Source organism: Neopsephotus bourkii, unplaced genomic scaffold, assembly GCF_033783945.1.
Source record: "Neopsephotus bourkii isolate Nb327-2 ecotype Australia unplaced genomic scaffold, CSIRO-AGI_Nbou_v1 NB_838, whole genome shotgun sequence".
NCBI classification, from domain to species: Eukaryota; Metazoa; Chordata; class Aves; order Psittaciformes; family Psittacidae; genus Neopsephotus; species Neopsephotus bourkii.
The window spans coordinates 767,441-793,247 of NW_026901334.1; the positions used below are offsets into that span (position 1 = coordinate 767,441).

The 25,807-nt window shown below is 43.7% G+C and overlaps 1 protein-coding gene across 3 annotated transcripts in view; it reads left to right on the top strand.

Annotated features, from left to right (window-relative positions):
- The window catches only part of KDM4B (lysine demethylase 4B), an 89,199-nt gene extending 63,628 nt beyond the window's left edge, over positions 1–25,571 (top strand). For all 3 annotated transcript variants that reach the window (XM_061355851.1, XM_061355848.1, XM_061355850.1), the window contains 13 exons: positions 1,341–1,510; positions 5,349–5,863; positions 7,380–7,500; positions 10,059–10,237; positions 11,355–11,577; positions 13,516–13,592; positions 13,725–13,780; positions 14,257–14,365; positions 18,722–18,907; positions 19,043–19,207; positions 19,852–19,971; positions 22,213–22,305; positions 24,179–25,571. In XM_061355851.1, coding sequence (XP_061211835.1) covers positions 1,341–1,510; positions 5,349–5,863; positions 7,380–7,500; positions 10,059–10,237; positions 11,355–11,577; positions 13,516–13,592; positions 13,725–13,780; positions 14,257–14,365; positions 18,722–18,907; positions 19,043–19,207; positions 19,852–19,971; positions 22,213–22,305; positions 24,179–24,364 — 2,200 coding nt within the window. In that variant the 3' untranslated portion in view covers positions 24,365–25,571. The remainder of the gene's footprint in view (positions 1–1,340; positions 1,511–5,348; positions 5,864–7,379; positions 7,501–10,058; positions 10,238–11,354; positions 11,578–13,515; positions 13,593–13,724; positions 13,781–14,256; positions 14,366–18,721; positions 18,908–19,042; positions 19,208–19,851; positions 19,972–22,212; positions 22,306–24,178) is intronic.
- Positions 25,572–25,807: the final 236 nt, after the last annotated feature.

Here is a 25,807-nt window from a genome sequence, read left to right on the forward strand (position 1 = left end):
TACCTGATGAAGGGCTCTGGATTCCGTTATGCTCCAAATCTAATGAGCAGGGTGGGAGGCTGATTTCTAGAGTTTGGGGCTGATGAAAGCAGCGTGGTTGTGTTCTGCACTTGGTTACAGGGTGGGAGGTGCAAAGCCATGTGGAAGATGCAACTCTCAACAAGTTTACTTTCTTCTTAGCAGCCTAGGGGGCTGTTTGGGATTTGGGGCTCATAAGGCCCTGATGCCTTGACTGTCACTGAAGAGTGCTTGCACGATTCAAGGCTTTATTTTGCCCCACTCTGCCCTTTGCCCAGTGAATTGGATGGGGCTGGGCAGGGGCTTGGGAGGGAACATAGCTGGGACAATGGCAGAAGGATGTTCTATGCCATAAAACATTACACAGAGCAATAAACGCTGGGGTAGAGAAAGAGGGAGGGGGGTTGGCTTCCAAGGTGGCTGTTTGGAGGCTGGCTGAGCACTGGTCTGCCTGTAGGAGCTGGTGAGTGGGTTTCCTTTATGATTTCTTTCTCTTTTTATTCTTTTCTATCTCAACCTACAAGTTTTCTGGCTCTTGTTCTTTTCCCCTCCCTGCCCCACTTGAGCAGGCGGAGGGAGGGAGTGAGTGCCTGTCTGTGTGGGTGCTTGGCTCCTAATGCAGTTCTTAACCAAGACATTCTCCTGCATTTGGCTTTTGCATTGTGGCTACTGTAATCTCATCTCAGTGGAGCTGACTCCTTAGAAAGAACAACATCACTATTGGCTTGTTAGTATTAGCCTGATCATATTAATATGCAATTTTCTTTTAGTTAGACTTGTTCATAGGCCTTGGACCTTATGGATTATACTACTGAAAAGTCACAAACTGCTTACTGATGATGCTATAAGCATTCATTATGCTGTGTTTTTAGAGAGTGGGTAATGCCTCAGAGCTGGAAGGTGATGCTTTCCAGCAGTTTACCAAAGGGGGAAGCATGTATAGAATGAGAAGAGACGATGGAATGGAGGCAGAGGATTAAAGAAAAATTTATAACAAGTTTTCATCTATATTTTGAACTCCAAGCAAAGTAGAGTTGAAATACAATTAAAATCTTTCTAGCTGCAGCTCGTGAGCTTACGTTAGTAGTGGTGGGAAAAAGCTTTTGGATAATTAATGGCTGCTGTGAATGGGTCATAAATGTTGTGTTATACAAGGTTCATCTGTTTCCCTTAAGATATCTGTTTTGCCCTGTAGCTACTGTTAGCTACCTTGTGTTTTCTCTCCAAAGAAGGTCCTTTTGTTTTGTATTCAGCTAAGTCACTGATTGTTTTGTATATTGAAGGCTGTTCTTTTATGTCAAATCACACTTCTGTTCTCCTAGGTCTCAGCGAAAAAGAAGTCAACCCAGAAGACACAAAACAGAGGATCAGAAGTCTCTTGGAGATGTCATGGCTATGGAAACTGCATTGGAAGATGTGAAAGTAAAAGAGGAACTGAAAAGAGGACCAGACCTAGAAGAAGAGGACAGAAGCAAAATGATTGAGGGAGAAGGTAAGGGCCCTGCTCACTGATGGCAGATCACTTCAGTGAAGAATTAGGGCAAGCTACCTCTCTAAAACACATTTGTAAATGACTTGTCTGTTGCTCTTTATTTCTGTTGAAATAGTAGTGGAATCTTTCCCAATATTAAAAAACTATGCTCACTGAAATACGACATCATTTACAACAGCCATTGACTTTTCCCCTCTCTTTAAGGATTCAGTGCAAATAGCTTTCTTAGCAGGGCTTGAAAATTCTACCCAAACTGTGCCAGGTTTGTAAAACACATATATTAGGGGGGGAATGTTTTAAAATATTTCATAGAGAAACAAATATATTTTGTGTCCTACTCTGAAAAGGAATGCAGAGTGCACTCCCTCATGCAGTTAATCTTTCCTTCTCTCCCTCCCCATTTCCCACAGAGACTGAACCAAATCAGCCTTAGGTTGTGTGGGATCCACAGATGCTGCATGAGTCCAAGTTGCAGCTTTGGTTTTCTCAAGGCTTAGCTGAAGGAGGGAAGCTTTTCAGCTTTCTTTGCGTGGCTGAGGTTAATACCAGTCCGTGACAACTCCCAGTCCTTTCTGATTCCTTCTGCATATAGATAGTCCAAAGGCCTGACCTCTGCCGTGGAGTGTGGATTCTCTTTTTGTGATACCTCTTGGCTCTTCTTGTGATACCTGTTTTTTTTCCTTGCCTGTGTATGAAAGGTTGCAGTTCTTGCTGGCAGAAAGATGCGTTCTCCCCCTGATGTGTGTGGTCAAGTTGATGTGTCTGCGAGGCACTCTGTCTCTGAGGCGCTCTCAAGCATTTCATACACACTGGCAAATTCATTTTCATCTATTGTATATATCCATTATTTGTTTAGTGCTTGAAGGAAACTGGTGGTGCAGACTGTTTAGAGAACCTTGATAATGATCTGAAAGAAGAGCTGTGGAAGCTCTGGGGCAAGAATTGAGGGGTTTGTTCAGTTCCAGAGTCTCTTTGCTAGACAGTGGATTTTTTCTTTTCATGGGAAATAAGGAGTTTGAAAATCATTGTTGTACAGAGCAGGAGTGGCACAGTGCAGATAGTTAATTTCTATTGCCCTAAGCTTGGAAGTGTCAGCAGTGTGTTAAATTGTCTCTTGTGCAAGTCTAACAGTTGGTGCGTGTAATAAATGGCCTGAAAATGCTGATACCCCTTCAGAGACAAGAGATAAGTGATGGGGACAGATCTGAGATCATTAGAATGGCAGAGGAACAATAAAGGCTCTGTTCTAGCTGACTAGGTTCCAAATCGTACACTTAGACTACATGTTAAGAGGTCTTTAACTGTTAGCACAGGAGGGAGAAACTTACTTTCAGTACCATTGCAGAAAGTGTCACTAGAACAGGGCTTTTTGCTTTGCAGTTTTAGAGGGGTCTAGTGCTCAGTGTGGCTGTGAGCAAACAACACAAGGTTCTTCATGCAATACAGCAGTTAAATACCAATGAGTTCTCTAGTTGTCTACATCCTACTACTTCTCAGAAGTCTATTACAGTTTCATGTTGACACCCCTTCCCCTCAAAGGGGTTGTGCACCTGCAAGTTCAGCCAGCTCCCTGTAGCGTTTCAGATTGTCCCTAGATAATCAAGTCTTCTCACCATGAAGAAGCATCATCATACTACTGCTCTGCTATGTGTGTGTGTGTCATCTTCAGCAGCAGGGCAGCTGGGAGGCATTCCTCTTTTAACCTACCACATCCATTTGTGTCTAAAGGTCCCATTCATGATAGCCTGATAGGGACTTGGGATGTTACCTTCCTTTTTCCTGGCTTTTAATTTTATGGATTCGCTTGCAAACTCCTTCATTCACCTTAATGCAAAAACTTTGTTTCAAAGTTCTTCACACCAGCTGCTGTCAAATTGCCCATTTAGAAATCAGTGAAGTCAGTGAATGGCTTTTGTTTTGTTGCTGGGTAGAGAGTTCTTGGAGTGTACAGGGAGTGAATCTGATCTGGTTTTGTGCGACTGGGGAAACATCCAATTTGCCTTTCATTCAATATTGTTGTTTCTCTGAGGAAAGTCAATATTCCTTTCTCTGTGACAGAGCAAACCAGTTTATCTGAGGGACTGCCTACACAAGTACAGCAACAACTATTTGGGCTGGGCTTGTTCCCTTTCTGTAAATGAGTGTAAATAAAGTCATCAGAGCAGACTTCTGGATAGTAATGATATGGAGGAGATTTCAGCAGGGATTTTAGCACATAGTGTGGGATTATTCACCTTCTCTTTTTAAACCCTTCCTCCTGCAGCTACCTCATCATGTATGATGCTTTATCTGGTTTTCTGTTCACTGGTTTGGCTGGTTAGCTTTGGGCTAGTCCTTACTGGAGGAGTCCGAGTAGGTTGGAACTGGTCATGATTAGGGTTAGTGGTCTTTTATCATCAGCAGTTTTCTTCCCCACCCTGTTAGAGGGAAAATGACCTTTTGCAGAAGTCTCATCTAGTCGTAGCCTCTGCAGGTGAAAACCAATCTCTTATGAAATAAATTAAGCACTGGCATCTGTCTGTGGAGCATCTATTATTCACTTCCCTTTGAGTGAACTGATAACTTCATTCATGAAGTGAGGGAAGTGTTGGGCAAAGGGAACATCCATCATTCTAGATGGAATAAAGTGAGATGTGAAGGCATTTCCTGTCCTAACTTCGCTCAGTGGCCGGTAGGAATTCTAATTGCTGCTGTAAAATCAGTGTATAGGGGTCCTTTAACAGATTTATATTGGGAAGATAGGCAGGAAAGGCTTTTATGGGTCATTACTGCCTCTGGTAAAAACACAGAGACATCTTATCTGTTCAAGAAGTGTTTTTGTTGTCACAGCCATGTAAGAGACCTGCAGTGCTATGCAGATAAGATGAATGACAGTAAGCTAGGAGAAACAAGGACAAATAAGGGTGCTGGAAAGGATATCTCGGTAACCACTGCTGGCACTGTGTCTGTAATAAGCTTAGTTCAATGCTGTACTTGAGTTGTGCTTTAAAGGCGTCTTTTAAAAAGACCTTACAGTGGAAATCTTTTGGTAATAACGATTCAGGTATCTTTGTTCAATTCCCCATTTCCTAAGGCTGGTGAATGCATCGACACTCAGTAATGCTCAGATAAGAGCTGTGCTGGCACATAGAGGGAGGAGGAAATGGGGGTGGCTCAGACGCTGGAGCAAACTGGTGACTAGAACAGTGTGTGCCCCCTTATCAGCCAAAAACTTTGAAGCACACCTCCTCATACATGTAGATCTATTTTTCTTTCCGTTCTTATTTAGTATTTAGAATTTTAGATATTATTATAATAGAGTTGTTATTTATAGCTATTCCTGTGCTCATCTCTTATGTCTGTTATAAAGCATGCACAAAAATAGAGATTAAAAGAAAGGATGAGGGAAAGATGAAATAAACACTATTTCAGAAATAAGTTTTATTTTATTAATGGGTCAAAAATATTTTCCTCCTGCAGCCCCTTGGAGGGTTTTGTGCACCCCATTTTGGGACTGCTGAGACAGAATACTTGAAATACAGAGTGAGGGTTATGTGGGTTTTGGCTTCTTGAGGGTTTCTTATGGGTTTAGATCTTTTCCCTCCAGGCAACTCCGCTCCAGTCAGAGATTCCATAGAAATGAACAGGTCTGGTCTTTTTAAAGTGGACTTCTCTAAGTCAGCGCTGAAGTACAGTGGAGTTTATCTGCAGGTTTCAGTCTGCCTTGTTTGAAGGGAGCAATAATACCAGGATGAAATCTGTTAGCCCAGAGTTGGAGCTTTTTGATGAAGGGAGAAAAGTACCAAGTGCCTGGAGCTGTTGGCGTATGAAGCTAAACGTTGCCTTTGTCTTGGAACAGGTGATGGCAAAGTGAAGGCTCGTCCTCCAAAGGTGAAAGGGGAGAGGAAGAGGAAGCACCTTTTCCATCAACACCAGCACCATCTGCAAGCGCCTCCTGCCCCTCTGCAGCAGCAGCCACCGCTGCCACCACCTCCTGCAGCCCAGCAGCCGCTGGCAGAGGGTGAGGCCTTGACGGCACGGCCACCAGTGGCCCCAGCAGTGCCCACCTCGACCGCAGCAGGGAAGAGCTTGTCTCCAACTCCCCTCAACATCATCCAGCCCTTGGAGGCACCAGCTGAGGAAGATGACTTTAAACCTCGGCCGATCATTCCCATGCTGTACGTGGTTCCACGCACCAAAAAGGTGGTGTTTGACAAGGAGCGCATGTCCTGCCAGCAGGCCTTCGAGCAGTTCGCCACGCAGAAGAGTCCGAGTTGGCAGGAGCCGGAAGTCCCTATGGAAATCTCTGGGAAGGAGGAGGAGAATGCAGAAGCAGATAATAGAGAGGTTGCTACAGAAGTCACTGATTTACAGGTATGCGTGGGCAAGGGGGTAGCAATAAGATTTGCTGGTTTTAAGCAACCACTTGAGGACCAGACTTGGAAGGAGAGGATGACTTGTGCTTGAGCCTCCAGTGGAATGATGTGTTGGTGAGCCAGAGTGCTTTTAGTGGAAGAGATGGGTTATTTTCTCACTGTTGAGTCCATTGTTGCATTGATGCTAGCTGATAAATCAAATTTGTTATTGTCTGCAAAGGATAGAGAATCAATTTTTGTGCTACAATAGTACAAATACTACGGAAATGATCATCTCGAGCAGAAGGCAGGAGACTTCTGCTGCTGCAGAGCATTGAATTCTTGAGAGTGGTAAAACCAAACAGTCCCCAGGGGAACTTTGATTGCACCAACCTTTTAATAATTCTTCTTCATTGTTTTGGGCTTCCTCAGCTGATGTGCTTTGCACTTCTCCAGCATGAGCCTTATGTTTCTGAGTGCTGGCCTGCTACGTGGTGTTGCCTAGGGATCTTTTCCATCATGAGATCTAACACTGGAAAAGTTGGCAGAAAACTTTTCTATGGACAACACAGTTCATGCCATGTAATCTGTCTCGGGCATCTCTTTTCCTTGGGGAGTACTTGCCTGAAGACAGTTTCCAAAATAGGAAGGAGGAAAATGTTTAGGACTTAGCAGCAAGTCAGAGCAGTGTGACGTGGCTTTTGTTTTCCTGCATGATGCTGCTGAAAGAGCCAATGGAATGGCAAACCAGTTAGGATTTGTGGGGGCAGGGAGAGATGTGCCCTGCTTTACCAGCATGGCACAGAGCCTAGCTTTCATGTCACTCTTTCAAAGACGTAATGGCTGCAGATTTCAGAGGCAAAAACTGCTTTGCTGTGCTGCCGTAAGTACCTTCATTTCTGCTCACTCCTGTCTAACATGGAATGTTCTTGAGTTTCATTCTTAGTGCTGCAGCCCTGCTGCTTGTCCTCATGTTTGTGAAGCAAAGCACGTGGCACTGTCAGTTCCTAGTGCAAGGGAACTCACCTGTGATGCAGTCAGTGCCTTGCACCAAGCAGACTGTGAGCCCTGTGATTAGAATGCAGTACTTACAGTTCTCGCTGTTAGAGGAGCAGTGGGTACAGCACAGTGTGACTATGCTTGTCAGGAAGCACACTGTAATGTTCTAGTTAAATGCTTCTGGTCCTGGGCACTCTGTACATCATTTCTGTGCTACAGTTCCTCTCTGTTGATGTGATTGATCAGACTTCATAAGCTAATGGAATTGGCAGGCTTGAAGCTGGTGGGAGGCTGCTCTGATTTTAAGCAACACTGTAGTTTACCTTTACGTGACACCTCAAGAGATAGCATTGGCTTTATCTACCACAATAATTGGCTCACAAGGCTTTATTGATCGCAGCCAAAGGCGGTGAGCAGTTTGCTGTGTAAATTCAAGAGCCTTTTCTGACAAGGATGCAGCCTCTGCTGTCCTGTTCTCTCCTTTGCTTGCCAAGATGTTCTGGGGTTCCCATCGAGCTTGTTCTGGTTTGTTACAGACTGCTTCTGCTTTCTCAAAAATGAAGATGGAGATAAAGAAGAGTCGTCGTCATCCCCTGGGCAAACCCCCAACCCGCTCCCCACTGTCGGTGGTTAAACAGGAGACCTCGAGCGATGAGGGTGAGTGCACAGGAATGTTCATTGCTTGGTGAATGCCTCAATGTCTTGTCTGAGCTGAAAAAGTGCTGAAGCCGTTAACAGAACTGGATGGCCTGAAATGTTTTGTGTTACACTTAACTGGTAGAAAATGCAGCATGTTCCCATTTTGATAACCCAGTTGGAAACCGCATCCACGGGAGGTGTCCCTTCGCACTTCCTACCCCTTTTTTCTCTCAAGAAGATGATTTTGCTTTTTCTTCCAAGAAAAAGATTCTGCTGGCTGCAGAATGAGGCAGTATTTTGGGCAAAAAGGAAAAAAAAAGGAGTTCAGAGAAAATAACATCTTAAAGTAAAAGCTTTTTCTTGGATACTGCATTAAATGAGGTCTGTTCACCTCCTAGGGTGGTGGAAGTTAGGTCTGCTCGTAGGTATATCGGGAAAGTGAATTCTAACTTCTGGTTGGCTTTTTAATTGATGTGAATATTGGGGTCCAACTTTTCTTGGCAGATTCAGAGATGAGAATTAGAAAGTTGGTGCCTTACTGCACATCTCTGGTTTTTCTTTTCCCACATTTCCAGTCACTTAGAATGCCCCAACAGTGTGGATGAAGTGGTTGTGTGATGTAATTTACCACTTCTGGTCTGGCCTACATTATAAAGTACTTAGAATATTGAGAAGTTCCCAGTAAGAAGCTGTTGCATGCTGGGGCAGGTATGTGAAGGTGTACTTGGCAGTCCCTGCGTTCAAGGTACTTATAACTTCATATTCAGAGGGACATCTTTCTTGTTCATTTGCCTTCGGAGAGCTGATTTTGGAGAGACTTTGTGTAGGAAGGAGCTATTCTGTACATGCTTAACTCCATTTCCTTACCAAGGATGCTGAATTTGATGTCTTGCATATGTGGAATGTGAGGCAGTGAAAAGCAGTTGAGACTAGCTACCCTGTTCTGGTGTGAGCCCTTGCAGCAAACTTTGTGCTGGAGGATCCTCATTAGAGAGATCCTTTTCCTTGTTCTGACTTGCTGGATGGTGTACATGGTGTACAGGGACATTGCTGCCTAACTCAGGAAGGAAGCTGGCATTTCTTGAGGGCTGATTTACAGCACTGTTGGGCAAAATCTGATCAAACACATTGTTCCCTTCCCAGCCTGGGAACAGCAGCAGTTTTCTTCACTCTGTGCTTTTTCAGGACTAAGGTAGAGGGATGAGCTGGAGGCTGCAGCAAGGAAGAGTGAGCATGGAAATGAAGGGAATGCACATGCTGCACTAAGATTCAGTTGAGACAGATTGTTAGACTTTTCTACTTGCATGTAATTTGCTTGAAATGTAGGAGCCATCCAGAGCACTGTGTCACCTAGAATCCATCCTGGAATGAGGGAAGGTGATGATAACACACAACAGTCATTTCCTTTTTCTCTCTGTCTGTCACTCTGGATTAGACTGTCAGTTACATTGATTTCACTGGTATCATAAATCCTTCCCTGTCTCCTGATGTGCCTTGACTAACATGTGGTTTGGTTTTTAGTACAAGTTCCTTTTATCCTTTCTGGTAACCTCAAAGCCTGAAAATCTTAAGAGGGAGGTAGGAGTGAGGAGGAGCCTCAGACTTGTTGAAAGCACTAACTACATGCTTCCACTAATGAACAGTGAAGCAGTGAACTGAGCTCTGGGGATAATGTTGCACTAAGATGTTTTGAGTTGCCTTGGCCAAAACTGATCTTTTGGAACCTTTGCAGATGAACAGTGCAAGGAGTGATTTACGTTCATCTTGGGTGGAGCATTACTTGAACACTTGTAATGATTCACGATTCCTTAATAAGGAATGGCAGGAAACATGGACTCCCAAACTGACACGAGTGGATTCTGTGGAAGTTTCATCATAAAATGCCAAAGGCCAACCTTTAAAAAAAGGTTTTTTAGAAACAAAGAATTAGCAAAGTAATTAGCACAGGCGGTAGCTATCAGAGCTCTGGCAGGAGAGGAGTGGTGGTGGATGCAGATCAAAGGCTTAGTGGGGTGAACTGATGGAAGTAGCTCTGAAACAGCTGCAGGAGAGTAAAATGAAAACTTGAACCCAAGGTATCTCGTAGCCAAGATCTGTGTGTGCAGAGACAGGTATGGAGTGCACTTTGGGAAGGTGGAAACAGACTTGCTGCTGACTGGTGGGAATTGGGAGCTGCGTTTGTGTCTTCCAGGGAATGCAGCTCCCAGGGGAGAAAAAAAAGGAGGATTTCCTTGCACTTGAATCACACATTTTGAACTTGGCTTCATTAAAATGATGTAGTAGGTTTCTACAGCCAGAAAGTGGAGAGTTGTGAAGGCATTAAATCTGGACTCTCTTCCTTCTTCCTCATGGCTGGTTCCATTGGGTCAGCAGTGTCTCTTGCCTACCCTCCTCGTAAAGTGGAGATATCAGTTTAGGGAAGCATTTGAGGCATGCATATGGATGAGTTGAATGCTCTTTATTGCACTCTGCGTGTTGTCAACACATGAGCTGTTTGACCTGTCTTGCTGCATCTTGTCTCTCCTGTCTCCGCACTGGTTTGCATCTGCTGACTGTCCATGATCCTTATTTTCTAGAAACATTTCCATTTTCTGGAGAGGAAGATATGAGTGACCCGGAGGCTTTGAAGTCCTTAATTGCCCTCCAGTGGAAGAATAAAGTACCTAATTTCCTAGCTGAAAGAAAATTCAATGCAGCCGCTGCTCTGAGCGAGCCATACTGTGCTGTCTGTACCCTCTTCTACCCCTATAACCAGGTAATTCCTGATGCTGCTTAGGTGGCCGTGTCCATGGTGGGTGCTGCGTGGTGGGGACTGGCTAAGTTATGGTGCACACCTCTAGAGTAATTAAGTAAGACCCAAAGGACCGTGTTTGGATTTGGCTGAGGCAGTGGATGGAGCCTTGGTTGTTCTCTTCCCTGGCTTCTCTGCCTTTCCCTGCTTTCATTTTTTAACTCCCATTTAAAGAGCTTTGCACTGTTTGATGCAGAGAAAAGATGCCATGTCAGGCATGTGATCACTCTTGTTTCCATCTCCCAGACTTCTGAATATATGCAAACAAGCAACAAAATACAAACTTCCTGAGTAAGCACATACATCATTTCTTAGAAACTACCAATATGCTTTGGGATATGTTATGAGCACAAAGGCAAAATCTATCAGATGAACGACTTATTTGTTCAGTTGTGTATTGATTTGTTCTTGCCTGCTTATAGAGCCAGATCTGGCTTTGTGTGTCCACTAGGAATACATGCTTTAGATGTATATATATATATGTCTTGGAAGCTTTTCCTGAGGAAAGCAGAACCCACTCTTCCCCCACCACCCCCCACCCCAATCCTGTGATTTATTACACAGACTGAAAATAAAAGTCCTGTTCTGATTGCTGGATGTTGTATAATGGTTGTGAGGAAGACTGGGTACAGCTGGCCTGGTCTAATCTGTTGCTTTTAACATGGGGCTCCTACCAGAAACCTTGAAGTGCCCTTCAGGAGAAATCCTGATGGGAAGAGTAGGGAAGGATGGCAAAAGGATGGGAGAGGCGAAGGGAAGGTCTTGCTTTTATTGATAGGTTCCTCCTTTTGTGTTCGTTGGTGTTTCCAGCTGCAGTTCAGGAATTCCCATTTTCACAGAAGAAAACCAAGGAAGGCTTTTCCTTATTCTCATGCTTCTTTGAGCTTTCAGAATAAACCACAGATCCCAGGGCAGGCCTAAGGAATAGAGGGAAGGAAAAGGCAGGGCTGGGGGTGTGCATGAGAAAACAGGATTCAAGTTCATTATTGGTGCACTGCTATGCGAGGGGGTGCTCTGATGTTAAAGTTGAAACTGTGGCCAGGAAAGAGGCGATTCCATCTGATGATGTTTTCTCTTGAAGTCCTTACAGATGGATAAAGAAGCTGTCCCGGTCTCTGTAGCAGAGACCTCCTCTTTCGTCCACCTTTCCAAGTGTGGACAGAAGACCAAGCCTCTGATCCCGGAGATGTGCTTTACCTCAAGTGGAGAAAACACGGAGCCACTTCCTTCAAATTCCTACATTGGAGAAGATGGAACCAGTCCCTTGATATCCTGTGCCAAATGCTGCCTGCAAGTTCATGCTAGTGAGTGTTTCCTTCTTCACCAGAGCATTTTGGGCATTGAGAAACAAGGGTTTTTTGTATATTGCCTGAATTCGAATTCCTTCTTGACATGCTTGCTGTACCTGTCACTGAATAGTGATTCAGCTGTTTGATCCTGACAGATGGGGATCTTATTTGACCTGCATCAGCTGGAATTACTATTATTGTCCCATTTTGTAGTCTGTGGGTCACCATGTAGCTTGGTGTGACTGTTGCTTGTGGAGAACTAGAATGCAACTGTTATTTCTGTACTGCATTTGTGATTGGGGTCACTTCTGGCTCAGGTGATGCAGAATGAGCACGAGAACAAAGACTGCTTTCACTGCACAAATTGCAGTCTCTGTAGTGATCCAAACAGGGATGCTGCATCTTGTACACCCACGTTTTCAGTAGTCCAGTCTATCCATATGGTTTCAGTGGCCAAATGCTCTTTAGGGACAGAGGTTTGTGGGCAAGATGTTCATCTGCAGTCTCAGACAGGGTGTAGAGGAATTTAGCTTTCTGTTTTGGCTGTGTTCTACCCTTGAGGACAGGATAGAAGTTAAATCTAGTCTGATGTAGTCTCCAGTGTCTTGTTGCTTCCTTGTTGCTGTTTGTACTTCTAGACTGCAATATCCCTTTGACTTTGCTGCAGAGAATCCATTTGCTTTTATTACAGGATTGCAGTGTTGAGGTGTATTGTGGTTAAGCTGGCAGCATGCTATAAAACCAGTTGGCAGCCTCCTTGTTCTGGAGAAGTGCTCTCACCCAGCTGTGCTGGGTCACACTGGGAGCAAGGGCGGGCAGAGAGGAAAGATTTGTGGAGGTTTCTGGACTTCTGAGGTGTTGGCAAGTCCATAATGAGACAGGGCTGAGTCTGCTTTCTTGATTCACCATATGATGAAAAGAGACTTCAGATGCAGCAAGCAGCTATGGATCTATATTATTGACTTTTTTGAACATAATGTTTATCTGGTTAAGTGGATGATTTTTATGTATCAGGTTCTTGTGGCAGTCTCGGTGCTTTCTGAGTAACTTCTTGTGAGATGAATTCAGTCATTTGATACTTGTTCCCACCTGCAATATTATGGTTGGTTTTGTTAGGATAGGTACAGGCCGTGGGCTGAGCTTTGTGGTACTTAGGATGCTGGCCAGCAATTTGTGATATGTTTAGTTCTCTGCTTGCTTTGTGAGCTCATGGGAATTGTGTAGATCCACATCTTCAAAACTATTTTTGTGTCTTTCCCCCATTGTCTTCAATGGCAAACCTCAGTGCCTTCTCCAGCATTTTAAGGGCTTTTCTTTGTCTTGCTTCCCTGCCTTTATCATGGGTATAATACCACTTTCCTATTTTGGTGCTGCAGAGAAGTATGTAGGAGGATTTGGTGCTTGCGTTTTACTGTAATAAATGCTCTGTAAAGTCAGATGTTTCTAGCATTTAATATAACTAGAAATTAGTTTAAATACTGTTAAATACATGAAGTGCATGTATTTAATTTCTTTGCAATATTACTGGGTTTGTCTTTGCTCATAATACCACTTAGCAAAGACGACTGCTTCAATCAGGCTAAAATTCACTGGTTTTACCTGTTTTAGTGTGTGAGTGCATTCCAGCAGTAGCAGCATCACTCCTGAGCCCAGTTCTTCCCTAAGGGGTCAAAGTACTGCTGTTGTAGCTCTAACACAAGAGGGGGGGAAAAATGCTGAGGGTTACCTGTGTGTGGTTTTCTGGTTTGTTCAGTTTTAAGCCTTCTGGTCCCAAATTCTTCCCTGCTTCCCAAAGATGACTTTCCTTATGCCTTTTTTTCTGAGCTTAGACTTAAATGTAGTGATTTAAATGCTACTCCTGATTCCAAAGATGTTTTTGAATTAAAGAGTCAACAGGTCAATTCTACAGCTGTGTTGGCACAACTCTGAAGCCTCTAACTTGGTTTCTTTCAGGCTGTTACGGAATACGTCCAGACTTGGTGAATGAAAGTTGGTCTTGCTCACGGTGCTCAGCCAATGCGTGGGCAGCGGTAAGTGTCCATCCTCTCAGGACAGCGATGGGGAGTGGGTGGGTATAGTTTGCCTTTGTCTCATTATCTGGGATAGACTTGCAGTGTAGCAGAGGCTTTTGGTCCAGTTCTGAAGGAGTTTTATTCCTGCAGGAATGTTGCCTGTGCAATCTCAGGGGAGGAGCTCTTCAGATGACCACTGATGGGCGGTAAGTTTTTCCTTCTATACTGCATACTTCCATTTCTAATCTTGTAATGCTGTGAATTTGGCCTTGATGCTCAGTGTAGCAGTTAGTTTTGGCTTTATGGAGGTAACTGCTACTCACTGACTTGGCAGGATGAGCTTGGCTAACTCTGTCTTCCGCTCTGCACCAGGCTTTTCAATAGCAGAGGTTAACATGGCTCTGAACACTTGCTGAATTTGGTTATTTCTCAGAGAAAAGTCTCTTCAGAGAATGTTTAGTTTCATGCAAGATCAGGTGCATAAGAAGGTGGATCCCTGTTGTTCGGAGGCATTTACCGTGTGCAACCATGATTAACAATCAGTTGGTAATGTTGCCAAGGCTGCCAACCACCATAAATATGCCTTGATACTGAGGGAGTCAGAGAAATGTTAAATACCCTCTGGAGTATTTAATTCAAATAATGCTACACTCTGATTTGTCCCTTCACTTGTTTTTTCCAGGTGGGTCCATATAATCTGTGCTATTGCTGTCCCTGAGGCCCGTTTTCTTAATGTAATAGAGCGTCATCCTGTGGATATTAGTGCTATTCCAGAGCAGAGATGGAAACTGGTAGGTGTCTTCTATCTGCAGAGAGTGTGAACAAGAGCCCAAAAGAAAAAGCTTTTGAGTAGACAGCTCAACATTATGTGAGGTCATAAAGTAGTCAAGATTGGAGGTGATGTTCTGTCATTTCCAACAAGTGCGCCAGGAAGCTGAATCATTTGGATGTCTTCTGAGGTACTGTCTTAGTGCTTTGGCTCACAAACAGGTTGTGATTACCCTTTCCTCTCTAGGAGTGTGCTGTTTTGCTGGGCAGAGCCTAAGACACTTACCTACATGGCAGTCACGTCTAAACTACCTGAAAGCTTCATTTCCTGAGAGTACTGCGTAGTGGGAGTGTGAAGGGATGTGATAACTGGGAAGAAGCTGATGTATTGCTCACTTGTTCATCTGTAGTTTGATTTGTCTTTCTTTACAACATTTCTCATTTTCTATCAAGAAATATCTTTAGAAATGAATAAACATTTCTTTTTGACCATGACTGCAAGGGGAGACTCTGCAAAGGTTTTAATCCAAGTCCAGCTACAACTTGTTATTTAGTTGTATAGCCTCATCTGAGAGATTAGTAATGGATGATGCATTAGCTCAGAGCAATTAATCTTAACGTTAGTTAATGGCCCATCACCATAGTGTGTTATTGCAAAATAAATTGTGCTTTTGCTGCTTTTTTTGTACAGAAGTCAGCTGGGTGATGGTTGGGACTGTGGTACAGGAAGGTGATGGAGCAGTGATACATTGGTTAGCGTTGATGTATTTGTTAACTGTGCAGCTATTTAGCGCAGGCAGCCCAGGCAGGGCCTGGATGAGAGATTAGGAAGAATCTCTCTCTGCTTCTGGAGTTATTTCTCTGTTGTGCAAATGGGTTTTGTACACAAATGTGAATGTAAAAAGCATTCATTATTCAGGTGGAGTGACAGAGCAGTGGGATGTGAGAGGGATAACTCTTGCAGCAGTGGTTCTTTATGGATCATCTGACATTTCCAGCATGCATCCTCTTCATTACAAGCACTTGTAACGATGAACTTAAAAATCCTTTTACACAAGACTCACTTGTATTGCTTAATGGAGCCTCATAAGGAAACATGACTTAATTCTTTAACTCTTCTGTGGCTGCCTTACAGCCCTATAAAGCTAGGGCAGTATTAATGGACATAAAACTCTGTGGCTTCACTCTGCTCTGGAGCGTTGGCTATGCCATGCACAGCCCTGCTCCACATCTTTCTGTTTCATTCCTGAATTAAAGCTTCAGTTTTGTTCATTTCTTTTCATTGTATTCCATTTTCACCTCCTGTTTTCTTCATGTCTTGGGGGAAAGGTGAAGAATTTTTATTTGAAGGACCTTGACTTACACACTCTACTGATGTGATTTACAGGCAGACTCGAGTTCAGGTCTTGGTCTTGAGTTTCTGTCAGCATGCTAGTGAGTAAAATGTCTTGTGCCCCAGCTGGCTCAGCTGTAGGGATGTAAAAAGTAGACTTTCAGTCTCATTACTCTGTATTCAAGAGCATCAGTAGGCGAGTCCTGTTGTGTTTAGTCTGATTACAGAAACCTTTCCTCTCTGTGTTGGTCTTTAGTTGTGAGCACCATTACAACACGTGCGCACACACCAGTAATGTCTGTCAGAAGCCGTTTTGGTGGTGGTGTCACCACATACAATGTGGAAGAAAGCAAATAAATTATCTTAGCTAAAACTGAAATGGGTTTTAGAGTTCTGAGCTAGGTAACAATGAAAGAAAAATGCATTTGGATGGCAGAATGCAAAGGCAGTGATACTTCCAGCAGCAGCACTGGGGCAGTGTGTGGAGAAGCACAGAGGTAATCTAAATTGGTTAAGATTGTGCAGAGAAACACACTCATGAGCCATTGTGGAGAGTTTTAGCATTCCTGATAGGAATTCTTGGAGCACGGGAGGAGTCTGTGGAGGAGTTGGGGGTGTCTGATGTGGAGGTGTGCAGCTGCCTTCAGGAAGATAAACTGAAGATGACTACAAGGTGGTGGTGGTGCTGGACCTCATGCTTTAGCAGTGACAGAGTTGTTGCAGAATGAGATAACATTGGAGAGATGGCCTGTGCTGAAAAGATGGAAAAGAAGGGAAGGAATGATGGAGAGGTTGAGAACAGTTGAAGTGAAGGGATGGAGATAATGGAGCAAAGAGGGGCAGGGGTTACCTTGATTATTTCTCTATGGTTTTAAATGTGTCTTGTTTTAAGTGACTGTGACAGGGCGTTGCAGTGATCTCTAAAGGTACATCCAGTTCCTTGAGCATGGGCCAGGCCTCCCCTTTCAAACACAGTTTGCAGTCCATACGTGGGTATGGCTTCATTTTAACGAGTGCCGTTTCCGTGCTCCCTGATGAATGGTGGATTCCAGGCCGGGGCGTGTAAATTATTTATGGCGTGGAAATTTGGAATAATGAGCTGTCATTCCTCAGTGGGGTGAATGAATTGCAGTGCTCATCAGGCAGGAGACAGCCCATTTCTTACTCCCAGCTATGACCCGGCTCTCCGCTGTGCGTTTCTCCTGCAGATTTGTCTCCTGTGCTTTCAGCCTTCTCTCTTCCTGCTACCTCCTCTCCTATAGTAAATGGCTCTAAATCTCCATGTGCTGCCTTCTCACAGCGTTTGGCACTGGTGCTTCTGTCCATGCCTTCTCCCTCTTCTGCATCTTTAGAGAATCCCAGACTGGTTTGTGTTGGAAGGGAGCTTAAAGCTCATCCAGTCTGAACTCCCTGCCATGGGCAGGGACACCTTCCACTAGGGCAGGTTGTTCCAAGCCCCCATCTAACCTGGCCTTGAGCATTGCCAGGGATCAGGACGTCTTTACTCCTTCCACCCTCTTCTGCAGTTCAGTCTCACTGTAGCTCACATTGTTCCTTATCTTTTGATCATATTTGCTGTGAGTATTCTGTTGGTATAGCTCTTTTGCCTGTATAAGGAGTTTTTCTTGCCACTGGGGTGTCATGAGATGCATGCTAATCCTTCTGGCTTGGAAGAATCCTGTTTGCATCAGTAAAGGCAGATTCCTGATACTGGAGGGTTAATGTTCCCTTGTGAGGCAGTATTGAGCACACTGTAGATCAGCAGTTGTCCCTGCCGGCAGGAGAATTAGGTATTGACAGTTTAATAATGAGACCTCATTGCTATTGACTTGCTTTCAGTGCCGTGTTCCTGCTGTGCACTTTGCTGTGGTGCTTATCTGGGTTTTGAAGAGGGTTTACAGAGCGATAAAGGCACAGCTTATTAAATACTAAACCCCACGCTCTGGCAGCACTGGGGCTCTGCCTTTGAATTTCCTGCCTTTTGTTAGTGTAAGTAAAAAAGCCGAATGAATCTTTGGTGTAAACTTAGTGACTTCAGTTAATTCACAGGAAGTGAATTTGACTCGGTTCAGATACCTGTGGGGCAGACCCTGGTCAGGGAGGGGGGACACTGCACAGAAATAGGGAGGAATCCATCCCCTTTTCTTCAGCATGTTTTGCTTTCAAGGAAGAGCAATCCTTTTTGGAGAAGGAAGGTCTTTTATTTGTCTTGGCTTTGTCTCTTTGCTATGGTAACATAAAACCTAACACTGAAATGTGGTCATTATTATTTTAATTCACTGCACAGTTGATAGTGTGGTACTCTTATTTTTGAGGGTACGCTTTAAAGATAGCTCAGATCTAGAAGCAGAGTGACCTTGTATTTCTGGGGGTTGTATTGGCTTACTGTGTGATCTCAGGCAGCTTATGTTACATTTCTGATCCTATGGGATGTAGCAATTCATATGGATCTTAAAATTTAGGTCATGTATTGTGTAATGTTGCATACTTTGAGCACTGCTTTAATGGGAGTGAGGTGAATGAGAGGCCATGAAGAGTGGAAGAGGGGAAGAAAGGCTCTGTTTAATCTCAGATGCTGCAGAGAGAAAAAAAGCCTGTTATTCATAGTATCCCAGTATGTTTATAGGACATTTATGTTTAGGTGAGTGGATGGACTGGGGGGGAAGCAGGGGTCAGTCCTGAGGGCAGTGGCTGGTGCAAGCCAGCGTGGTGTGCTTCGGAGATGCTCATCTGGAAATGGGCACTAAGAATCAGTTTCTGCTTTCCTCCTGGTATGTGGAAACCCTTTCTTTGTAGCAGATGAATTACATGGCTGCGTAGTCAGATTCGTGGACATATAATATCCCTCAGGATCTTATTTGTATGGGCTGTTCATTCTAACAAGTAAAATGCCTGTTCATCTCAAGCGTGTGATAGTGAATGAGAGGTCATGAAGAGTGGAAGAGGGGAATGTTACAGGCTTCTGCCATGTAGGGTAACAGTGCCATACATTGTGTTGAAGCTGCTGCTTGCTGCTGGCATCACCCTGACCTGTATTTCCTTGCAGAAATGCGTGTACTGTCGGAAACGGATGAAGAAAGTGTCTGGTGCCTGCATCCAGTGCTCCTACGAGCACTGCTCCACCTCCTTCCACGTCACCTGCGCGCACGCAGCCGGCGTGCCCATGGAGCCGGATGACTGGCCCTACGTTGTGTCCATTACCTGCTTCAAACACAAAGCAGCTAACCAGAACGTATGTCTGCTGGGTTGGGGTTTGGTTTTTTGGTGGTTGGTGGGTTGATTGTAGAGCAGTTTCTCTGCACCCATATTTTTGCTGCAGCTTTTATGATTGCAAATGACAGATGATTCCCTTTTCTTTATCCTGCAGATCCCATTTCGAAGGGAAGTGACTCTTGGGCAGACTGTGATCACAAAGAACCGGAATGGACTCTACTACAGATGTAAAGTGATTGGCATGACCACACAGACTTTCTATGAAGTAAACTTTGACGATGGCTCATACAGCGACAACGTTTACCCAGAAAGCATTATTGTAAGCAGCTCTCTGTGGAGACTATTCTAAATGAGTACAAAGTGCAGTGTGTGCATTTCTCTTCTCTGTGCTTTGGGGTGGAACAATGAAGTAAAACTTAAAAAAACCCCTAAAATTAAAAAGTGAAGTTGCTGCTTGCATAGAAAACCTCATACTGCTCTTCATTACTGTTCTTCTTGTTTATGACATTCTCATTTCATGTTTTTTTTTGTTCCATCACAAAGATGTGATTTTGCTATATGCAGATGACTTAACAGAAAGCAATGTTTGTTTTAAGTTGCATCTTTGTTTTGTGGTTGAATAAGCTCTTATTTTTCAACTGACAAGCGTGATTCATGGGGGAAGCAGATTGTTTGTAAGCACTTGTGGTTCAAAATAGGGAATTCACTTAGTAGAAGGAATGTCTAGAAGGGGCTGACTTGTCAACTCATACATTCTTTTCCTGGTTGTGCTTTTGATTCACCAGGTGAAACAGCAGGTTACCCTGCTTGGTTTTGTGGATATAGAACCATAGGATGGTTTGGGTTGGAAAGCACCTTAACCTCATCGAGTTCCAACCCCCTGTAGTGTTATGTAGCAACTTCCATGAGCTTTGCCTAGTTCTTGAGCTTTGTTGGCTGACCTCTTTCACCCTGTGTCTTTAGAGCAGAGACTGTGTCCAGTTGGGACCCCCTCCAGAGGGCGAGTTGGTTCAACTGCAGTGGACAGATGGAATTGTCTATAAGGCCAAGTTTATTGCAGCCCAGATCAGCCAGATTTACCAGGTGAGTATGGAAGAGAACCCACTTGCTGCATTCCCAGGGAGGCATTTGCACACTTGTGCGAAGCTTGATGGTGGCCAGCACTGGCTCTCTGGTTTCTTGTACTGCGTGCCTATATCCACCAGTAACCTCTTATCCTAGATGCAGGTTACATTTATTTTGAGACAAAGACTGAGATTTTTAGTTGTGTGTTTAGATACAGTAGGGCTTCTGGGAATGATAATAATAATGACAGCAGCAAGAACACTAATAAATTAAGACTATAACCCAGGACTTACGTACTGCATGGTAGAATGGGACCAAAAGCCATGGCACACAGTAGCAGCTCCAATTTCTGGTGACTAACTCTGAGATGTCCTCTTTTCTCCTCTTCTTGTCCTCCTTGTTTGATTAAATCCTTTTTAAATGGTACAAGGCACTGAAAATTACAGATTTGGAAAGTCGACTTTGTGCACATCCTTTTGAAAAATATATGTTGAAATTTGTAAATTAATGTTATCTTAAGAGGTTTTTTTGTCCAGTGCCTCAGGACAAAAGGCAAAGGAAATCCCATATCTTTTATTTGTTTGAAATGGGTTCTGGTTTCTATCCTTTCTACACAGTGTTTAATATCTGTGTGCAAAGAGCATAATAATCCATGTTGACAGTTAATGGTCTTTTTGGTGTGTACAATGGATGTCAACTGCTTGAGAGAAGATGTGATCTAAGGTGACCCTGGTTATGAATAAGTACAATATATGGTTCCATGAAGATCTATTGTTATGCATGCTTTCCAGTTTAATCACAGCACAGGAAATTGTCATTGATTTCTTGAAGGTACAATAATTTGAAATAGGCTATTCCACAGATAGTGCCAGATGACAGGAAAATATGCATGAGTCGTCTGTGGTTTTCAAATCACACAGTTAGCTTTAAGTAAAGCTCTTATCCATGGGGAAAATAGCCTGAGTAGCTTTCCACATTAGTTTCCTGTGTAGGTACTTTTTCAATACTTACAGTGCATCTCTTTTGGCTGTTCTGGAATAGGATTATATTTAAAAACACAGAAAGTCTTACTCTGAAGGAAGTTGTAACTTGCTCTGATTTGTGCTCATAACAGTGGTATAACCCATATCAGTAATTTAGAACTTAAACAAGGTGCAGGCACTCTGTGATAGTTGAAGATGGCACTGCCTTCAGTAGCAAATCTTGCCTTTCTACTAGGAGCTGAGCTGGTGTAGAGGAAATGGCAGGCAGCAGTCTGCCTCAGCTCCCTTCTGACTCTGCTCTGGTAAAACCAGAGCGTGAATGGGACCAGTAACATCTGAAGCTGGCTCAGCAGAGCTCACCTTTCCAAGCCTGTTCTCCCACCTGCGTGGTTTCCCCAGCCGCTGTTTGCTGCACACTGAGCTTGCACAACTGAGGAGCTGCAAGACCTGGGCAGGGCAGGAGGAGCTGTTCAGAGCACAGATGCTTTCTTCTTTATGAATTGGTCTATTCTGAACCTGACATCCCCAGTTAAACTGTGGTGTTTGTCCTCCTGCATTAGCCAGAAGATGGTAGTCATTCTTGAGCAAAGGAAATCATAATCTCTTAAAAACTTTTAATAGTTTTAACATTTTTATGTGCACGATTTCATGAATAAACATTGCTGGAAGATCAGATGCATAATTCATGAGATAATCAGTGCTTAGCAAAAAGGTTTGATGTGAGGAGTTACCACTGGTTTTTTGTACCTGGCTTTCTATTTCTTGTTAAAATACAAGTGAATTTTAGTAGCTGGAGTTGTTTCCTTGTGACGTGTGAAAATGCTTTGTTTGAGATGAAAGAAATGCTTATCACCATATTGGCCTGGATACAGAGCTCCCTTTTATTGTCAGGGAACTTTTTTCAGGCTTTGAATCAAAAATCAGTAGAAATCTGCAGTGCTCTGACTGGGAGTGGGGAGCAGAGGTGTAGTAAAGGCATTTTGGGACCCACAGGAGCACTGGATGACACAGCTTGTGCTGGATAAAACAGGGGTGTCTAGCAGCACTGAAACCAGCACTTGTGGGGTTCAGCATCCTTAACACAGCTTAGGGATGCTCATTCTACAGCAGTCCTAGAGACATGCAGTGCCGAGAACCAGGGAATCAGCCATGGGAGCTGGCCCCTGATGCTTCCTTGGTATTCCCATGAAGGGACTATCATTGTCTGGGAATGGACTGTTTGAGTACAGTAAATGTGGACACCAAGTTCTTACTTCATCCTCTGCCTCCTCTACAGGTTGAGTTTGAAGACGGCTCCCAACTAATGGTTAAGCGTGGTGATATCTACACCTTGGAGGAAGAGCTTCCCAAGAGAGTGAAGTCTCGCCTGGTGGGTATCAGAGTGACAGAAGCAGTAAAGAGGCTGTGGCTTGCAGCCCTCGGTCATGTTTTCTGAGCATGTTGTATAGACATTAGGTGAAAGCAGCCTCCAGTTGCTGTGGCTGTAAAACCATTTGTCATTCACCAAATAGAAAGCTTTGGAAATGCTTGAGAAGCATTTAAATGATTTTCCCTTTTGCATGTTCAGGGCTGAGTTTTGTTTTCTCTGGTTAAGAGATTATGCTCGGATCACTTTACACCATATGAATTTAGTTTTATGGACTGCCATTCTGGCTGAATACTGCCTTTCATCAGAAGTGAGGTGAATGGGTCTATAGCTAAGTGGTTTCTGGAGAACTGATTAGCAGCATGGCACCAAACTCCCATTTCTCACCAAGCAGGAGATTCAGAACGTAGCTCTTACCTATGAAGCTCTTAATCTCAAAGATTAGGCTGTCTTTAACCGCATATAGTGGAATTATTGAGCCTAGAAAATAGGGAGTTATTTCATAGCTTTCTTGGTTTCAGACTTGCCGGGTGTTTTCAAACCTGGTGCTTTAACCTTTAAAGCCATCTCATCTAAACAAATGATGAAACTGGGTTTTATACAAATGGAAAATAGACAGTTTTCTTGTTCATTCTGAATGTCCATCATGTCAGCTGCTGCAGGACAGGGATGGATCCACAGAGTTAACCTGTGGTAAGGAGCTGGGCTTCTGTCTTTTACAAGATGACAAGAGGATGCTCCAGCCTTCCCTTAGGAATGTCTGAATTGCTGTGCCAAGTTAAACCAGTGATTCGCTTTGAATCCTTGGCCACTGGCAGAAGTGTGAGATGCACATGGTAAAAATGGCCTGGTGAGAGGCAGTTGTGTGGAAGGACTGGTGACAATTTGGAGGCAGCTTGGGATGCTCATTCATAAACTCTTCAAGGGTTTTACCCCAAAGTACTTGTAGCATGTTTTCTGTAATGTAGCTCTGGATGGCTTCTCCATCTAGTTTGAGGTTGCTTATCTCAGTAGGACCTCATGGCAGAGATCTGAGAGGTGATGTTAATAATTTACTTTGTTATTCTTGAAAGACTCCTGGTGGCCAAGAAGCACCTTAGAATTAATTTCTAAGATGTGCACAATGTTCCATTTTATTTCAGCTTGTCTGATAATAAAGACAACAGATTGGAGCCCTGAAACACAGGATTTGGAAAGAAACATAATCTGTGCAGTGGAGCATCAGGTTTTATAACAGTTCCAGGGAAAGGAAGGCAAGCTGGAAAGTGAATAAGAAGTTTCAAGCTTGATTGAAAGCTGAGGCTTTTCTCATGTACTTTCTGCTGCCAGGAGTGTTAAGCTATGCTCTGTGGACGTGATACTCGCAGTGTTTTAATGTAGTACAGCAGAACAAAGGAACAAAGCAATAGGAGATAATAATTTCTACCAAGAAATGCATCTTGTTTGAGAGTGGAGGAGCAGGATGAGCAGAACCAGTTATTTGTACAGTGATCCCCAAAAGCTCTCTTTGGGCCTTTTGGTTTTTAAAGGCATTAGGGAAGCCCCAATTTCTTCTGTGCCTTGTACTAAGAGTGAATAACCTGAAGAGGCAGAGGAGGATAAGAGTAAACAGAGAATTGGTAAGGCAGGAGCTGAAGTGAAAGATGCTGTGAAACAAAAAGAAAGCAACTTGCAGGTTTCTCTTTCCAGTTTGGTTTCAGAAGCCGAGAATTTGTAATTTCAGCACATTTTGGAGGTCACTTGTTCTACAGAAATACAGAAGCAAACCTTGCTGCCCCTGTTGTCTTGGGACACAGGCGTGCTCCAGCGTTTGCACCACCTCGCTCCCTGTTTTCCTTCTGTGCCCCTAACCCTTGTCCTTCTGTGTCTCCTGCAGTCCCTCAGCACTGGGGCCCCTCAGGAAGATGTGTTTTCGGGAGATGAAGTGAGAGCAGCCAAACGTCCCCGGCTGGGGAATTCACGGAATCCAGACGAATACGGACAAAACCCAGATTACTTGGCCTTCATGGAGAGCCTCTTGCAGACACAGTATCAGCCGGGAACTCCGAGCAACATGTTTTAACCAGTTTTAATAAAAGTTGTTCAATTAACCCTTTTCAAGTCTGTGGATAAATAACCAGGAAACTGTGGAATCGAAGACCAAGCTTGTGCAATAGCCTGCTGTGAATCTCTTTCGTCTCCTCTTGGTTTGGACTGTAAAGAAACCCTGGTCTGGCTGCACACTACCTCTACTTTGCCAGACAGTGCTGACCAATGGGAGTAGGGAGCTTGAGAAACCTTTAGACAGCACTTGGAGACTTTGAAAGAGCTTTGTCCTAAGGGGCCTTTGGGACTCGCTCCTTTTTCTGAGGCTTGGAAAGGGTTAACATTTAACAGAGTGACTTTTTACACTATGTCAAACTCTTTTGTCTTTCAAGGTGCTATTACACTGACTACTGAAGCAGCCTTTGGAATCACGTTTCCTGTACATAGACGTCACCTTTGTGAAGTTTTCTATGAATGAGCATTATTAAAAAAAATTAATCAAAAATAGGAAAACGAAAAGTTTCCAAAAAAAAGAGAAAGAAATACAAAAACGTTTTTCTAGATTATGGCTTTAAAACAGAAACAAAATCCTCTCCTCTCCCCCCATCTGAAATGTGACAAATAGAGTGGGGAGAGAGAGGGCAAGAGCAGATGTCCTGGGAAGTCCTGGGTTCTTTTTCTTTTTGTAAAGAAACACTATCTTCTTTGTAAGCTGGGGAAGATGGGCAAAGAAATGTTTCATCACTGGGGTGTTTCTTACCATTAGTTCTCTTAAAGACCTGTGATAGATGTGCGTGTTTCTACCCTGTCACCGGGAAGGGACTTGGGGGAAGAAATGGCCAAGTTCTGGTCATTCTTGTCATCTTCCTGCCCCATCTTTGCCATCACAGTTGCTTTCTAGTTAAAAATCAGCATGGCTTTCAGTTCCGGTATGCCACTCCGTTTTGGCAAGTGTTTTGTTGCTGCTGCTTGTGTTAGTTCCTTTATGAGCCATCCCCCTTCCCCAGCGGTAGGCTAGAGCAGCGAGGGGTTGCTCTAGCTCTCTGGTAGGCATGTCTCCCATAGGAACCTTTTTCTTTTCTTTGTCTCCTAATTTTTATTTTATTTTATTTTTTAATTATTATTATTATTATTATTTTTGAGTTGTGCTCCTCACAGTGTGAGAATCATTCCATGACAGAAGCCTGGGAGGTGTTTGTATGGTTTTTCTTTTATTCTATTAAAGAAGAAATTCCCCAAATGTCTTTGATTGGTGTGACCTCCTTTCCTGAAGTAAAGACTGAGCCCTTGAATGACTCCTGGGGAAGAGGAATGCAAACCCTGCATTCGATTGGACTCAGTTCACTGAGAATTGAGCGAGCATTAAAGGCAAAACCAGATCTGAAGTATTGAGTGAGCAGCTCCCACTTGAACACTTGAAATTCACCTCCAGTCAAAGAGCTGTTATGGAGCAGTGCTCTGTAAAAGAGCCTGAGCCAAA